The sequence below is a fragment of the Tursiops truncatus genome, chromosome 7, assembly GCF_011762595.2.
Source record: "Tursiops truncatus isolate mTurTru1 chromosome 7, mTurTru1.mat.Y, whole genome shotgun sequence".
NCBI lineage: Eukaryota > Metazoa > Chordata > Mammalia > Artiodactyla > Delphinidae > Tursiops > Tursiops truncatus.
Genome location: NC_047040.1, coordinates 43,164,822 through 43,182,506, shown reverse-complemented (window position 1 = coordinate 43,182,506; position 17,685 = coordinate 43,164,822). Strand labels below are relative to the sequence as shown.

Genomic DNA, 17,685 nt, shown 5'->3' with positions numbered 1-17,685 from the left:
AACATGACTCTGGTGGAAGGGGCGGAAAAGAGAGAAAAATGAGGGTAAATGCAGTATTTTCGGCGGGGGAGGGGCGCAGGATTCTATTTCACAAGACATTTTTTTTTTTTACTACCAGAGCACAACTGGCTGGGGCAACCATGCCATCACCGAAAACACCACCTGGGATACGCGTTCTTCCCCGGATAACGGATGTACCTGTCAGCACTTTAAAGCCCGCCCTCGCCGGGTATCCGGCAACTGGGGCCCGACGACTGCGGTCCAGGAACGTCCCACCCCGGCACCCGGAACCTCACGCCCACTCACTCTGCGCTCCGGATCCGGCAGAGGTAGGCGAGGGCGCGGCCGTGCTGCCTCTCCCGGGCGCGCCGGGTCTCCTCTGCTCTTTCTGGGGTCTGACCGGCGTCGACCCGGGTGCGACTATGTCTCGCCACAAACTCAGCGCAGCAAAGCGAAAGTACCACCGAGAGAAATGGTAGTGCCAGACGCCCCGCCTCCTTCCACTCCCGCCAATCACCGGGTTGCTGCCGCTCTCGGCCAATCGGACGCGGCTGTTCCGAGCTCGCGCCGTCTCCCCCCCAGGGCTACTGCTCTGCCAGCCCGCTGGATCTTTCCTTAGAATTTGGGGAGGGCCTCCAACGGGAAGAGGTGAAGCTCAGCTCTGTGTTGCAAGTTGCGGGTTATGTTTACACATGTTTTAGAGAACAACTAAAAGGAAGTTATGTGTTTGCAGAGGCCCAAACTTGGAGATCCTTATATCAGCCCCAAACCTGAGAATTCGAGGCAGAGGACACAGGTGGAGACGTTGTCATTCTAGATGCTCCGCTTAGCAGCTGACCTCCATGTTGCTAAACCCAGGGGACGCTTTTCTGTCCTCACCTTACTTGACCACTCAGAAACCTGCGCAGTTGACACCACCCTTTAACACTTCTTCCTGGGCCATGATGCCGACACACTTTGCTTGCTTCTTCCTACCTCCCTGCTATCCTTTCTCCATCCTCTGCTCCTCCTCTGCCACCAAACCGTTCAATGTTAAGTGTGGTCAGTGTCCGGATCTTGGTCTACTTTACCTACAGTTCTCAGGCTGTCCTGTGATGACCTCATCCACAGCTTCAATGTCCTTCTAGATATGTAGAACTTCTACACGCATACCCTGTCCACACGTCTCTTCTGAGCTCCACACCCACGTGTACAGCCCACACTTGACTCTCCACTTGGATGTCTGGTAAGCTCTAAAAACTAGTTGTGTTCAGAACCAACTCATCATCTTTCTCCTGAAAGCTGCCCTTTTTCTAGAACTGGTGCATGCCAGAAAACTAGGAGCCACCTTTGACATTGCCTTCTCACCCCCACCAGTCCTCAAGCCTTGTTGATGCTTCCACCTAAATATTTCTCAAGTCTCATCGCTTCTTGCCATCTCCCACACCATCCCTCCTTTTCTCTCATTTGGATCCTCGCAGTAGATTCCCCAAATGGCTGCCTCACTTCAGTTCTTAACTCCCGTTTAATCCATATTCCCTACAGCAGTTTGAGTGGTTTGTCTTTTAATTGCAAAGCAGATCATGTGTTTGCCAACCTGAAAATCCTCTGATGGCTTTTCTTATAAAATCCAAATTTCTTAATGTAACCTATAAAGCCCTGGTTTCCCCATCACTTTCTTTAACCCCATCTTGTGCCACTCTTTCCTTACTTCAGCATTTTTGTTCTTCCAATAAGCTCTTTCCACACACTCAGGGCCTTCTCACTGGTAGTTCTCCATCTGGAAAGCCCCTTGAGCCAATGTCCCCCTCCCCCAAGTTCTTTGCGGGCTAACTCACCTTTTATATCTTAGCTAAAATCTAAGCTTAAATGTCACTTCCCCAGGTAGGTATCCCTGAGGCCAGCCTTGACTAGATCTTCTTGGAATGCGTGCACAGAAAATCAATTGGTTCCTCTAAGTAGGTGGGACTTGAATCAAGCCTAGAATAATAAGGCAATTTTGGGTAGGAAAAGGCTCTAAATAATTTCCCAGAGGTATGCTTATATGTGTATCTATTATCGTTTTTTCCCTTCTTACATCTATATGCTCCTTCCTCTTGTCACATATTCACCCTCACAAAGCCGGTACTGATAGCAATGACCCTTGGTACCAGAGTAGCAGCCTTCTGTGAAAAAAGGTGCCAGGACACCAAAAAAAGTCCTTCCCCTTCTACTAACTCCCTGTACTAAGGGCCCAGACAATGTCTGAGAAAAGCTCTACGAAAGGTAGATAATATGTTAAACATATTTTTTTCTGGTACTGTAAAATTTGCACAGAGACTAGCTTCAGTATTGACAGGGAAATTAAATTATCTTAACAGCTGCAAATAGGATGTTTCTCTTTGGCTCTCCACATTCTGATTGTCATCAAGTTCTGTGGATGCTTCCTTCCCTAATGCCTTTATCTGCCTTAGTTTTCCCATCATTGATAATACCCCACTGTAGGCCTTCATCAGTTCAGAACTGGAATGCTACAGTAGATGCCAGTTACACTACCTTTTTCTGTCCCTTCCCCCTCGACTGTATTTGCCACATTAAATTCTCTAAAACACCTTATTTATATAGTCATTCCCTGCTCAAAAGTCTTGACAACTCTCATTGCATTTATGATAAACACAAACTTTGCCTGCTAGTCTGGACCCTCTACAGAATGTCCCTAACATGTTCCAGGGTGGTGAGTTACTTCTTATAATTTTCTTTACTTTTCTTCTTCTTTTTTTTTTTTTTAATGTCTATTACGAGCAGTATTACATTCGTAGACCAAACACCATTACGAGCACCTTTTTTAGTCCTGTACTTTCAGAAGAGCAGCCCAGGCCCGCCCAGGATGAGGTACACTCGGGGAGGTGCAGTCTGTCAGGCTGTTTGATAAGTTTCCAAAATAGCTGGCCCCGCGCGTGGCGGGAGGGACGCGGCTGCTCAGAAGAGCCGCCCCACGTGCTTTCGGGGAAATAGTCTGGGAGCGAGAAGAAGCAGGATTGACAAGAAACCGAAAAGCGAAAGTAGAGATGGAGGGAGCAGTACGCAGGCGCGGGCCCGGGGCTTTCCAGCTGACCGCCCGCCCAGCCGCTGGTTCCCTCCCGCAGCCTCTGCGAGGGCGGGATCCGCACGCTCGCCCGAGCCCGGCGTAGCTGGCCGGCGCCCTCCCTACGCAAGTCCGAGAATAGTGGCCCGGAACACGATGAAAGGCAGCGGCGGGGACCTGGGTGCCTCTTAACTTTGGAGGGAGGACTGGGGACGTTTTTAATTGCTTAATGTGCTGGAAACCTTTCTCATTCTCTTCCATCTTTTCTTTCTTCCCGTGGCCTGGAGACGTCCCTTTTCCCCCCTCACTTCTGTATCTACACAATCTGCACGTATGCTAACTCAGTTCTCATTAGTTTTTCTAGTTCTAACCCTCACCCAGCTGGCCTGACTGCCCTTAATCCAGAGATAAGAGTGGAAGGTTGGCTGTTTCTTCAGCTGTCTTTTTCTAGATCTGCAGACGGGACTTTTCTCCTTTTTCTGGCGTCTTTTCGTCGCTCCCACTTCCCACCCCTAATCCCCACCTTCTCGCTCATGGTGATTATACTAGAGGGAGTGGGGAAGAAGTATAATGGAGACGAATAATTTAGTCACCGGACCATGATTTTGAAAGTTTGGCAGGACCAGAGAAAATCATTTTGGCCCCACTTGCTATGTGTGTTATTTACTGAATGGTTCTAGGAGGCATGGACAGCGTTTCTTTGGGCTCTGCTCAACCATTCTGTAAAAGGCTCTATCTACTTAAGGTGACCTGGGGACCAACCTAAGACCTCCAGTGTGTGATGGGCCCCACCTTACTGGACCACAGCTTCTGGCCTCATGACAGTGAGCACCAGTCCCCAGGGCTGCAAGGGCACTTTACATAATTCCCAGAATGCAAAGGGGCATCTACTTTCCCGTTAGGAGAGTACAGGACGCGCTATATAATTTGCAGGCCCAGTGCAAAATGAAAACAGGAGGCCCCTTATTCAAACTTATTAAGAATTTCAAGAAGGCAAAGGCAGAGCACTAAACCAAGTGTGGAGCCTCTGACTGTTCTGCCCTTTACAGATGCACACATTGCATACCCATGAGGTCCCTAGTAGGGGAATTGGAGGGAGGGGAGAGTTCTATAGAAACCTTGTTACATGTTTACTTAAAACAAATGAAAACTTGGATATAATGAAGAAATGAAGTATAACACCACTCTTTCCTAAAGCATTTGCAATAAAATCCAGAGCCTTCCACTCTCCCAGCAGAGCCCTACACCATCTGATCCTGTCTCCCTCTCCTACACATCTTGTCCCACTCTCTCCATGCTCTTCTACACTCCCCACCCTGTGGACTCTTTCTGTTCCTCAAGTACCCCCAGCTTTTACCTGCCTGGGTTCTATGCATGTGTATGTTCTTCCTTTAGGATGCTGTGTTCCCAGCTGTGGCATGGACTTGCTTCTTCTCATTCTTTAGGTCTCAGCTCAAATGTCATCTCCCCAGAGAGACCTTCAATGACCATTTCTTCCAGTTCTCTATGTCACATTTATATTCTTCATAGCACTTACTAAATCTGTCCTTTATTATGTGCTTGTCTGTTTTCATCTCTCCTCACAACAGGAGGAACTTTGTGCTGTGTTACAGCCTGTCTCATCTCAGGTTCCACGAGAGAATTAAGCCTAATGCCCGGGGCATCTGTGTATTAATTACCTTCTCTCCTGTTTATCTAGAATGGCACTATGTACCATCCTTGGGAGAACTGAGAAAATAGTCAAGCAAATCACTTTCTGTGTTTTGTGGTTCAGATAGGAAACCCCGGTTGAAAAAGGCAATGCCTGATACATAGTCTCAAAAATATTTTTGAATGAATAACCCTGGGATAAGGTATCAGAGGTCAAATCAACCATTCAGACCTCAGCACAGGCTCTAGCCTATTGAGCTAGAATTGAGGGGGAGGACGAATAAGAACAGGTGTATTCCAAAAAACTTCAGTGAGAGCACCATTCCTCCACACGCCTCCAACCTTTCCCCCATCTCCACCCTGTCTGGAGGGCCTCTAGGGTTCTTTCGATCTGCAGCAGCCAGTGAGACACCTCAGTGGATGACTGTCCAGCCTAAGTAAGAGAGTTGTGTGGGACTTTTACCAGGGGCGGGAGTAATAAAGGCAATGAGTTTAATCACGGGGAATTAAGGGGAAATTTCAGGAACACTTGATTCATCTGTGGGTGGACAGATGCCTGGGATGCTACGCACACATGAGAAAGCTAAATTAAAGGGAAGTTAGAGCTAATGGACAGTCTAATTCCAGAGCATTTCTATAGTGTTTGGATGTCATGAGTGAGGTGAAGTAGAGGAAACGTCTTATGGTTTTTGAGCAATAGCAAGTGTGTTTTGGTTAATCAGTTTGAAGTAAAATATCGGGGACTGTTCCACAATTTTAGAGTTTGGAGGGTTATAAAGGGAATTCTAGCCTTGTCTTGCAGGCAGATCAAGGAGCAAAGGAAAGAAAGGAACTAACTACTGTCCTGTATGTCCTTTAGTTCAAACACTAGATCATTAACTAGTATTTATTAAGAGGCAGACTGTGCTAGATTTTAGGGATATAACTGTGAACAAGGGCTTCTTTGTCCCTGTACCTACAGAGCTTGCTTAGAGTGTAATGAAGACGGATGACACGCATTTATAACCAAGGTGATAAGAACGGTGCTGGGTAATGTAGAGGATACGGAGGAGGCATGATGTGACCTGAGCCCCACACATGTGCGTGTGTGTGCGTGTGTGTGCGTGTGTGTGTGTGTGTGTGTTGGGCAGGAAGGCTTTCCAGAGCCTGAAGGATGTGTGAATGTTATTGAGGTGAGAGGGTAGGTGGGCTGGGGTTGGAGACCTGAGAGGATACAGCAGAGGGAGGCGAGAGTGAGCATGGGCCGTGAAAGAAACTGAAAGTAATTCAGTCTTGTGTATATTCTGGAGGAAGAGAAGCTATTGTTGGGGAGAAGTGTTGAGAAATGAGTTGAAGACTAAATAATATATGACTTTGGAAAGATCTGTTGAGAATTAGAGTCTTCATGCAGAGGTGGGATTCTTAACTATGTTTTGTGCCATGGACCCCTTCGGCAGTCTGATGAACCTATGAGCTCTTTCAAAGATTAATTTTTTTTGTTGAATAAACTAAAATGCATAAGATTAAATAGGAAACCAATTACATTGAAATACAGAGATCAAAATAGTAAAACCAACTTTGTGATCGAGTAATATAAGTGCTTCTTCATTAATGGCATTAAGTAAGATCTAGCAGTGGGTCGGATGAATGCAATTTCAAAGTCATGCTTAGCATAAGCAATATTTTGAGATAAGTGTACCAACTGTAATGTGACAAAAACGTGGTGTGGTTTACGGTTTGTTACCTTTATTCCTAATTGAAGGAAACTCTAAGTTTCAGTTAGAAGTTTGTGAAAATAAAGCTTTAACTTCTGCCATTCAAACTCATGACTCTCCAGAATTCTGTCCACATACCCCAGCTGAGGAGGGCCAATCCACAGCACCATGAGCCCTTTGAAGATTTTAAGCAGGGAGTAAAATGATCCCATTTATTTTAAATAGAGCCTTCTGTCTACATAAGAGGCCACATGGAATAGTTTGCTGTATTTACTCTAAGGATATTGTGGAGAATGTCCTTCATCATGTTTTCATAGTGTCCTCTTTGTGAGGACGCTGGTGGAAATGTTCTATGTCTTACAGTGGTGGTTACACAACTGTATGGGTTTGTTGGAAAAGGATGAATTTTATTATGTGTAAATTATGCTTCGATAAGCCAGACTTTTAGAAGTGCAGTCAAATCAATCAATGTTCACGGTCAACTTGAAAAAAAGGAAAACTTGTCTGTCAGAAATTGGAATGTGTGCACAGCGAGACCAGTTTGCCCAGTTCGGACTATAATTTCCTGCTGTTGGAACACAGCACTAGGATGCTTTGACCCCTGATTCTCTTCCTGCTACTGCAGGGAGTACATGGGCCTCCTGAACCATTTGAGGTACAGAAAACTCCCTCAGCTTTGCCACAAGTATCCTCCCCGTTCCTGGTTCTTTGGGGAGCCTTTCTTGTTACCTTACGACTTTGAGGAAATCCACCGGCAGCTGCCTTCTTTCACCACTTATTCCAGATAAAGACATTGGTATTCAGTACAATTGGTCAAAGTGAGTCTTTACATTAAAAAGAATTTGAAAAGGAATTAGCAAAATGGGCATCTGTGATTGGTCTTGGATGGTTGGAGGGAGAAGTGAAAAGGTGATTAATATTTTGAAAATAAATTTCCATTTTGCTTCATTAAATGCTGCTTATTTGCTATTAGTTGGCAGAAAAAAAATATTCTGGGGTAGGATTTGGTGGAAATGTGGTCTAAATTCCCTTCCCATCGTATTTCCATCTCATGCAGCACACCTTATCCTGATCTAAACAGGTATCCCCAAGAATCTCCTGACAAAATCCCATTACCCCCACAAAGATGGTTTCTGGAATGCAAGACTCACACCGCTGGAAATAACTCTTTACCCTGGGATCAAGAACTTGATTTTGATTTTCTGAATCTAAATAAAAAATAGCCGCTTACTGAACTCTTACTCTTACTGAGGCCTCTGCCTCTATTATAGGGAGTAAACTACAAATGTCCTTGTACTGTCTACCTCCAAATAACAAAGATGGCTGTGATCACATATATGAAACCTTGACATTCTTCTGCCAGGCTCTATATTTACAAGCTTTTCAAAATTCTTCTGAAATAAGTGAGAGTCCATCATACTTTTCATATTTTCCAGGGAATAAAAAGCTTCTGCAGGATTTCCCTGGTGGCACAGTGGTTAAGAATCCACCTGCCAATGCAGGGGACATGGGTTCGAGCCCTGGTCCAGGAAGATCCCACATGCTGTGGAGCAACTAAGCCCGTGCACCACAACTACAGAGCCTGCACTCTAGAGCTCGCAGGCCACAACTACTGAGCCCACGTGCCTAGAGCCCGTGCTCCGCAACAAGAGAAGCCACCGCAGTGAGAAGCCCGCACACCCGGACAAAGAGCAGCCCCCGCTTGACGCAACTAGAGAAAACCCATGCGCAACGAAGACCCAACACAGCCAAAAATAAAAAAATAAAAATAAAAAAAGCTTCTGCAACATTTTTTGGTATCTAAATCCAATTGTTTATGAGTATTTGCTGGGAGGAAATTACCTCCTTAAACCAAGTTTAAAATTATTGCTTCTGCTGCCAATTCATATATTTGAATTTCAAGAAAATTGGGCTGATGAAGAGAAGTGGAGACTGGGAAAATGCACCTTGAGTTAGCCTGTGGTCCTACATTGAACAGACACCTTCACCCAAAGAATACTGTCAAGAGCTTGCAAAGGAGTAAGGGAATTGGCCTTGGGACAGGTGCAGAGTTTGTCCCATAGGAACAATCTAGGATCATGTGGGTGGGTATAAAGGATGAGATGGATAGGATGGAATCTCTCTAAGGGAGAAGGCAGGTTACATTAAAAGCTTTTTTTTTTTTTCTTTGAAATCTTTTCCATCAAACATTAGCTTCTCCTTGTTTGACCTACCTGGAAGATGGGAAATGGATTAAAGAAGTTAGTGAGGAACACCTCACAGGGGACTGCCATCTCTGACTCTGCAGTCAGGGCTTACCTTGGACATCAGCCTCAGGACATTTTGTGGCTGGTCATGGCAGATGCCTCAGCATCATGACTTCCTCACCTGGCTCAGCAGCTTCTCTAGGGCCTGGAGACATGGAGAGCTCCCCAGGGCTTGGGCACTGGGAGATCCCACACTATTGCTAAGGGCAGCAGCTGTTCAATGGCACCACTAAGCATTCAGTCCGGGCAAGGGAAGGATCAAAGTAGACCTGCAGCCCGTATACATGCATTGCCATTCGGTGAACCACCTCCCCTCCTGCATCACCAGGGATGGAACTTCTCATCCTAAATTCCTTTCCCCTGGCTCAGGTTGGATTCATGGGACCAGAGACTCTTAGAGCTGGAAAGGACCATAGCCCACCTAGCCTAACCTCTTCTAGAGAGGAAGAACACACAAGCCAGGGATCAAATCACTCACCCAAGGCCAGTGTTGTTATCTTCCTCCAGGTCCTCATTTCATGAGATTTTTACCCATGTGTCTGCTTTTAGCGCGGTTTGCCTGAGGTACCACCAGGAATGACTCTGGATCTCTCTCCCTAATAGGAGAGGTGTCCCTGGCTGTGGTACCAGCAGCTGTGAATTCTGAAGTTAGGACAATGTTGACATAGCAACCAAGAGGCTTCCTAATTCACCCCTGGACACACACCGTGTGAATTGCTGCTGTTAATGCCCTGTCATTACTTCCATCTTGTATCTAGTGTGATGACTCTTACTTGCTAGAACTCAGGACATTAGCTTATTAGGCTTTTCCATCAGGCCATCCTGATGGTTTTTGAGTAATGTACGTGTGACTTTGTTATTTTTGACCTGTTGTGAAATCTTAACACTTAAACCTGCTAGAGCCAAAATCATAAGTAACACAAGAGAAACAGAATCAGAAATGAAACAAATACATACAAATGAGTCTTTTGTTAATATTATATTAACATTGGTTTCTTAAAGTGTTTTATCTGAAGCTTTGGTTTTTAGCATTTCAATCATGACATTCCCATTTGGGGGTGTCATACCAGTGAGAGGAAAGCTTCGAACTTAACCATTTCCTGGAAATCGGTATATACAAAGCTGAAGAAACAAGATGTGATTGTTGGCAAAGATCAGTCTTTAAACTTTTTCATTTGCTTCCTTCTTTTGAGTGTCAAGAGCTTATCGTGTCATTCAGCAGAATAAGGAGACTTCATCTAAAATTGGAAAATGAAAATGACCTTTGAGCAAACTATTGTTTTGCAAGTAAGTCACCATTTCTTAGGTAAACATTCTCTTGTCTACTAAATACATACTTTACTTCATAATCTTTCTACCAATTAACTACTAAGTACAGTACTTACAAAAGTAACTAAGGTTGATCAATCTAAAATAAAACGCAACTTTAAAATAAATAAAAACGATTTTAAGGAGGCCTATTCATCCCATAAAAACGTAATGAAGAAATGGGTGTAAAATGTAGCAAAAGTCCTCTTACAACTAAATGATTTAAGGACAATTAACATTGGAATAAGTTTTTCTATCCCTGGAAATCTTCAAGAGAAGGACTAAAAACCACTTGATTTACAGCCAGACACTAATCTCTTGGAGCTCAGGGTCCCTCCAAGAATCTATTATTCTGATGTACATGCATCCTAATGTAATTGGGGTTTTGAACTGTTTGACAATATTGGGGAATAATACTAGATAGAATGCATCCTAAAGCACATAGTAGCATATAAGATTATGACTCAGTTCTCAAAAGAGTATTATTATACTGCTATTGATTGTTGTTCATATACTACTTGAAGAAGCTCCCAGGATAGAACCAATAATCAAGAAAAATTGGAATTTGTGGTGCTTGAATTGCTAAAATAAAATATTAAACTAGATTTGCATATAATGACATATAAGTATTGTCTGCTACAGTGGGGAGAGTGGTGGAGATTGGTGGGGCTGATGGTGGAAGTAGGGATGAAGTGTACTTGAGTAGGAGGATACAGAGATATTTTGCCCTTGGATGGCTTTTGATGGAAAGACCTCAAAGCAGTTCAAGTCAGTGTAGGTATCTGCTTCCAATGCCCCTAACATCAGCAACACGCAGCACCATACAGACGTACACCCCTTGTGTTATGCTCATGGATTTGTTCCAACAAATGTGTTTTCTCACTGCAGATCTTCACCCCTCGTTGATTCACACACCACCTTCGCTTCCTCAGAAATGCCCTTGACAGCAATGGAAAGAAAGGGGACATACCGCAGTTTCAATTGTTGTGGGACTCAGGTTTTCTCTCAGCACTGCGTACACACTTGGTGACATGGGAAGAAGGTCTGTTGGAGAATGTGTCTCCGTTGAATCACTTCGGCTTAAAGAGATCACAGGGTAAATATGGAAAGGGATTAAAAATAATAGCTTGTAGTGACTTACTGTGTTAGGAACTGTTAGGGCTCAGGGCAGGCCACTCCAAAATGTGCCTCAGTGGCATATCGATTATTTTGAATTAAATGACTTAAGTTACTTAAGAAAGAACCAACGCAGGAGGGACACTCTGACCCTCCTCTTTGCCTCCCTGAAAGCAGGAAATAAATCTCTTCCGTGAGAGGTGCCCTCCTTGCATCTGGAGGTGGAAGAACATCCTTCTTGCCAGAGACAGGGGATTCATTCGGGGCTGAGAAGCCTGTACAAATGAACCTTGTTACTTCTTTAATTTAATACCTCAGGCCCAAACTCTGTTTAGATTCTTCACGACTTAAGCACCCAAAGCCTAAGTATCTTTTTCCTGTCGATTCCTCACAAATTTATTGACCTTTTGCCCAAAAAAGAATAAAAGCTGCCTGTTTTGGCCATTTCTTCAGTCATTTCTATGAGACTTCTATGCACACGACTTAAAATTTGTTCCTTTTATCCTGTTAATCTACCTTGTGTCAATTTTATTATTAGTCCAGCCATAAGAACTGGAAGGGGTAGAGGGGGAAATTTCCATCTCCCCAACAGAACTCATTTCTAGGACTTCATCTATTTGTGACACTGAGATGCCTAATTCATCATTTGAAATCAGAGCTTTCAGCCTGCTATGGAATATAAGGCATATAAAAGGGCAACTTTAGAATTCCTTCGTGATGGGCTTCGTGGTGCATCCTGAAGACTAGCTTTATGTGTTAAAGGTAATGGGACATTGAGCATTAAAATGCTTTATTCTCCGTTATATGTACCCTGCTCTACTCTTAAATTTCCAGCTTTTTTTGGATAAGTTCAATAAGAACTATTTTACATGTGACTAAGATTACTTACATTGTTGAGATGGGGATAAATACAGAAGGGACATAACCTTTGTCTCCCCTTTCTGTTGGTCTTGAAACTGGAAAAGAAAGGTATGTTGGAGAAAAATGTTATTATTATTGACAAAATTAGAAAAAAAGTCTAAAAAAGTATAAGTGATACTAAAAAGAAGAGATAATACAATTGTCTAGTGATTCACAAATTTTTTTAGTTGAATAGATGAAACAGCATTTTAGATGAGCATAAAATGTGCAAGAAGAGAGAAACAAACCTCTTGGCAGGCCTAACCTGACTTTACATATTAATGCTCTAAACTGTGTGAGAAAAATTGGGAATCAACTATATTACCTGTCTTCCATGTTACATTTAAGTTTAATTATAAGGACAGATTTATTCATGGATTGGGGATTTATAGTAACGCAATTCTTTTCATTAAAACTGACACCAATCATAATCTTATAATTACACAAAGTTTTGAGGCACAGACATCAGTGTTACTAAAAGCACTGCTGCGCTGTAGTAACAGTCATGTGCAAACCTCACCTTGGAAACCCCCCCAGATTTCTCTGGTATACTACGTTGAACTTGTGTGTGATCCAATAGTAAGGACCAACCGTAATTCTTCAGCTGTAATTTGTTGCATTGACATTTGTTATTTCATTCAGTCAGATGTAGTAACACTTAAAAGCCACAGGTTTTTGTGGTAGTTGTTGTCTTTTGTTTGCTTCAGAGGGGGGTGAAGGAGGGTGGCAGAAAGTCACCACCTGTGAGTGACAGCTGTACGATATTCCACATGATGATGCTCATGTATTTAGTTGCTACAGATGAAATATTGTAATGGATTGTATATACTTCGATTTAAAGAAACAGAATAGTGAACTTATATTACAATTACATAGCTATTTCATGAATGTTCTTTTCATGTATTCAACAAATATTTACCAAATACCTGTTTTGGCCAGGTATCATTTTAGACCCTTAGGATACAACCAGAAAAGGCAGGTATGTCAAGACTTGTTATTGATAGGCTGCGAGGAAGGGTATGAAGCACAGACCCCCTTGTCCCCTCCCTGGTAAATGAACGATACTTTCTGAGTTGTGAGACTACAGTAAGTAAAAAATATAAAGCTTATCAACCCTGAGCTTCTTTTGTAAAAAACAGCCTTGCCTAACTTTTAACAGCTTTCTAATCATTACCTCCTCTTTCTTTTCCTCTCCCCAGGCATAGAGGTGAAGTTGGTGCCACTCCTATTAGAAAGGAGAAAACCGAAACTCTACCAGTGGCTGAGAGGCTCCCATGGCCCTGGTGAAGTCCGTCTACAGCTACTGATTACTAAGTGCTCTGCTAGCTGGACAGCCCCAGCTGTTCCTTTTCAGGAACTGCTGACACACCACTTCATTTCTAAGGCTTTGACCTCCACATACCTCTTAGATCTTATAACGATAAAAGTAAACATAAAGGGAAGAACTTCATTTACTTTACTCCAATCTGAGATTATTTTCCAAAATCTTAAGAAGCAAAGCAAACGGAAAGAACCTAACCTTCACATGGCTGGCAGCTGTAGTGTTTACCGAAGGCTTTGTCTTTGGGAATATCAGGATAGAGGTACTTCAGAGGGTTTTCAGGAATGTTTTCAGCCATAATAACCTTGTAGTCTCGAAGGATGTCAGCAAATGGCAGAGCAGACAACCGGCCTTTGTTGTAGGGCTCTACAGAGTGGAATCTCACTTCTCCTGGAAAAAGAGAAAACAGAGAGAATATTCAGGTTCCTGCAGGCATTCTTTGTGGCCATTCTTCCTGCCCACGTTATCTTCATGTCACTTGTTGTAAAACAATGCCAGCCCTTCTCTGCATGTGGACAGTACAGATTGCCACGTGATACAGGACACCCACATAGGCTGTGAGAAATTCATGCTACCCTCCTCTGAAACAACTGTAACAACTAATATTCAAGCCCACTGACACATAAAAGACAGAACAGCAAGCCACACACTTCTGAAGATGGAAAGACCAGTAACCAAACACAATACTAATTTCACATGAATACATAATAGTGAGCATGTACCATTTTCAGAATGGTCCACCCAGGTGAAAGTTATTCCTCCAAGGTGGCTTTCACTGAATCTTAACAAAAAGGTTCCCGGCATTTTATCCTTTAGCAAGAGTCGTTCCTTCTCTTTGCTAACAAAGCCCATGACATACCTAAAAATAGAACATGCATAGTTTTATCTGATCCAAGATTATAATTTACTGCATTTGCATTTATTGCTTTCACAAAGAACAGACCTGAATTTTTTGTGATATAATCAAAAGTCAGTAGTGCCTGAAATACTCTTATACAGATTAAAGTAAGTATTAATACTCTATAAAGTGTAAGAAACTGCAACTACTTTCCACACTATGACACTAGATATGCTTAAAAAGGAAAGAAAAGAAAAAGGGACTACTATAAATAATGCAGTTATGAACATTGGGGTGATGTGTCTTTTCAAATTAGAGTTTTTATCTTTTCTGGATATATGCCCAGGAGTGGGATTGCTGGATCATATGGTAACTCTTTTTTTTTTTAAAGAACCTCTGTACTGTTCTCCATAGTGGCTGCACCAATTTACATGCCTACCAATAGTGTACAAGGGTTCCCGTTTCTCCACACCCTCTCCAGCATTTATTATTAATGTTCATAGCAGCCCTATTTACAACAGGCAAGGTATGGAAGCAACCTAAGTGTCCATCAACTGATAATTGGCTTAAGAAGATGTAGTATATATACACAATGGAAGCTTAGCCATAAAAAAGAATGAAATATTGCCATTTGCAGCAACATAGATTGACCTAGAGGATATCATACTAAGTGAAGTCAGACAGAGAAAGACAAATATTATATGATATCACTAATATGTGGAATCTAAAAAATAATACGAATGAATTTATTTACAAAACAGAAACAGACTCTCAGACATAGAAAACAAACTAATGGTTACCAAAGGGGAATGGGGGTTGGAGGGAGGGATAAATTAGGATTTATGTTGGGATTAACATATACACACTACTGTATATAAAATAGATAACCAACAAGGACCTACTGTATAGCACAGGAAACTATACGCAATACTTTTTAATAACCTATAAGGTAAAAGGATCTAAAAAGGAATATATATATATACACATATATATGTATATGTATGTATAACTGAATCACTGTGCTGTACACCTGAAACTAACACAATATTGTAAATCAACTATATTTCAATGTTTTTAAAAAGGGAAAAAAATTGACAGCATAAAAATAAGAACCTAATGAGTTCATATAGAAAATATAGGCTGTAACTCACCCATCAATCCAAAGGGGAAGAATGTGTTTCTTAATTAGGTCTAATATTGCTTCAAGCCATGTCCAAAAGGTAAATGATTTACCAGGTAAGTGCTCCTATTGGAATAAACAAACATGTTAGGACAATGATTATTTCAATAGTAATGTTAGTATGGTAATTCAAGTTCCTTTTTTCAATGAAATATTTCCTTTAAATGAAAAAACAGTTTCGAATTTCTTCTTAAAATAACCTTATCCAGGAAATCCTCGAAATCCCAAATTATAATATGGAGGCTTAAAAAGGAATACTAAAAAAAAAATCGAAATGATGCTACCCCTCCCCCTGTTTGTACCTTGCAGAACTTGGCCCACGTGAGATGACCATCACCGTAGCTAGACTGGACTAAAATGAAAGAAAAGAATGAGATTTTTATTAAACAATTAGACTCCTCAATTTGGTGCTCAATTTAGATCTCCCCCCCACCACTGCTAAGCATTTCCTAAGCACGTGCTATGGGTTTACAGTGCATTTAATGCTAGAAACAGTAAAAATAAAAGATATCATGAAATTTTTTTATCTAGGAAAGAATTCTTTTCAATGGAGGAGCTAAAGATAGCCTTAGGAAGTGGGTGGGTGTCTAGAACAAGACCTCCATGAATGGATAGGATATAAATTGTCAGAGGAGAAGGAAGAGGCCACTCCAGTAGCAAGAATAATGTAGGATGAGGTGTAGTGGATATGAACACAGCTTATATAGGAGAAAGGAAGTGCAGCCTAATGTTGGTAAATAAACATTATAAAATAAATTTGTGAAAGCCAGAATGCCAGAAGTCTTGAATACTGTCATGAAAAGAATGAACTAGAGATCCACTTGGCGATAAGGAACCACTGACTGTTTTTTTTTGTTTTTTTTTTTCCACTGACTGTTTTGATCCAGGACAATGAAAAAAGAGGTTCTATCTAAAATTTAAGGAAATTATGAGAAAAATTTGATGAAGACCCGAAAGGATATGGCTGCTATTTATACTGTATATATTTAAAAGATTTATTCACTCAGTAACAAATACTTATTGAATGCCTACTCTTGTGGTTTATGAATTAAATAAGGATCAAAAAGGATATTTACATTAAGTAAATTTTGTAATATTTCCAATTTATTTAAACACTAATTGATCGGATAGTAAGTACAAGGGTGACCCAGCATCACTTGTAAGTCAAATTTAACCAAACACACACGATTCTACTACTGCTGCTCAAAATCATCTTTGGCTCTACTTTAACCAGAAATGTATACAAGTTCAATTTTAACTCTTTTCTTGGTGCCAAATGTGTTCACCCCATACTTGTCAAAATATACACGTCTTTTAAAATTCTTTTATAAAAAGCTTACACTGTAGTCACTACATGGAGCACCAGTGACTATTTTGCAAACTTTAGAAATATCAGTCAAAACTGAAATTTTCTCGATATGAAGAATTAAGTATTACCTGGATAGTTTTTAAATTTATAATAAATTTCCTGATCCTGGGATCAGCTGTTTTCCAGTTGGTTAATGACCATTGCAATATTAATATGAAGATCAAGGCACCATTAAGGCTTCACAGTACATTCAGTGGAAATGGCATAAGAACACCCTGGAGGCTGGAGTGTGGAGTGGAAAGGAAGGGGCTTTAGAACTGGACAGCCCTGGCCTGCATCTTGGCTCTAGTATGTACTAGCTGTGGCAAGTCACTTAACCTCTGAACTTAAGTATCCCCATGTATAAAATGGATAGAATGAAGAATTATCCTCAATATTCTGCCTTAAGGAAATTTTGTGAGAAAGATACTATAGCATTTAGCCCTATGCCCAGCGATGTAGTAGGCACTCAATAAATTGTGATGATCATTATTATTATTAATAGTAATCTCACCCTCATTCTTTAAAACGGTTGAGTACCAAAAACAGGGGCAAGTCCTCCACATCTACCAGATCTTACCTGTAAGTTTTTCAACCAGCATATTGAGTTGATCTGAGTTCAGGCCACGGCCAACATATGATGAAAACTGCCAGCTCATCACTTCCAGGAGTTGACTCAAAGTGGCAGATGGAGGGTTATTAAAGAAAACCAAGTTCTGAAACAGAGTTGTAGTGATGATTATATGTATTAATCACATTGAACCCACTGTAGTTCAACTAATAGGATTCCTGATTTAAACTCCTTAGGCCAGCCTCAGTTAATAATACAGAACTATTGTCTCATCTCTGTTGTGCTTTTATAGTAAGACTGATTTTGCCTTTTCCTAAAGAGTCCCTTGTTCTTTGAGTCTAATATAATATATGGCTCTATCTTATCCTTGAAAGAATCACTGTGTAGCTCTTTAACTTTCCCTAGACTATAGTCTATCAACGAACTCATACAAGTACTGAACACTGTTCAACAAGTTAGACAAATACTCT

At 41.6% G+C, this 17,685-nt stretch overlaps 2 protein-coding genes and 1 long non-coding RNA gene across 7 annotated transcripts in view; 1 reads left to right on the top strand and 2 right to left on the bottom strand.

Moving 5' to 3' along the window:
* Nucleotides 1-464, bottom strand: part of STAT1 (signal transducer and activator of transcription 1) — a 42,378-nt gene extending 41,914 nt beyond the window's left edge. For 3 of the 4 annotated variants that reach the window (XR_012333025.1, XM_019931489.3, XM_073807460.1), the window contains exon 1: nt 307-464. The gene's annotated coding sequence lies outside the window, so the exon portion shown is untranslated. Of the gene's footprint in view, nt 1-198 lie in introns of all 4 variants that reach the window. The other variant, XM_019931490.3, reaches the window with a different exon arrangement.
* On the top strand, nt 133-16,365 carry LOC109549353 (uncharacterized). 2 transcript variants are annotated; one of them, XR_002175628.3, is made up of 4 exons: nt 133-329; nt 9,827-9,920; nt 10,830-11,037; nt 13,157-16,365. It is a non-coding gene; the product is annotated as an uncharacterized lncRNA (long non-coding RNA). The 2 variants fall into 2 exon arrangements; XR_012333027.1 differs by lacking the exon at nt 9,827-9,920 and having other exon boundaries at nt 142-329.
* The window catches only part of STAT4 (signal transducer and activator of transcription 4), a 92,923-nt gene continuing 84,835 nt past the window's right edge, over nt 9,598-17,685 (bottom strand). The window contains exons 17-24 of the mRNA XM_019931488.3: nt 17,225-17,360; nt 15,599-15,648; nt 15,268-15,362; nt 14,001-14,137; nt 13,477-13,668; nt 11,947-12,013; nt 10,912-11,020; nt 9,598-9,871 (exon numbers count right to left, since the gene is read on the bottom strand). Coding sequence (XP_019787047.1) covers nt 9,845-9,871; nt 10,912-11,020; nt 11,947-12,013; nt 13,477-13,668; nt 14,001-14,137; nt 15,268-15,362; nt 15,599-15,648; nt 17,225-17,360 — 813 coding nt within the window. The 3' untranslated portion in view covers nt 9,598-9,844. The remainder of the gene's footprint in view (nt 9,872-10,911; nt 11,021-11,946; nt 12,014-13,476; nt 13,669-14,000; nt 14,138-15,267; nt 15,363-15,598; nt 15,649-17,224; nt 17,361-17,685) is intronic.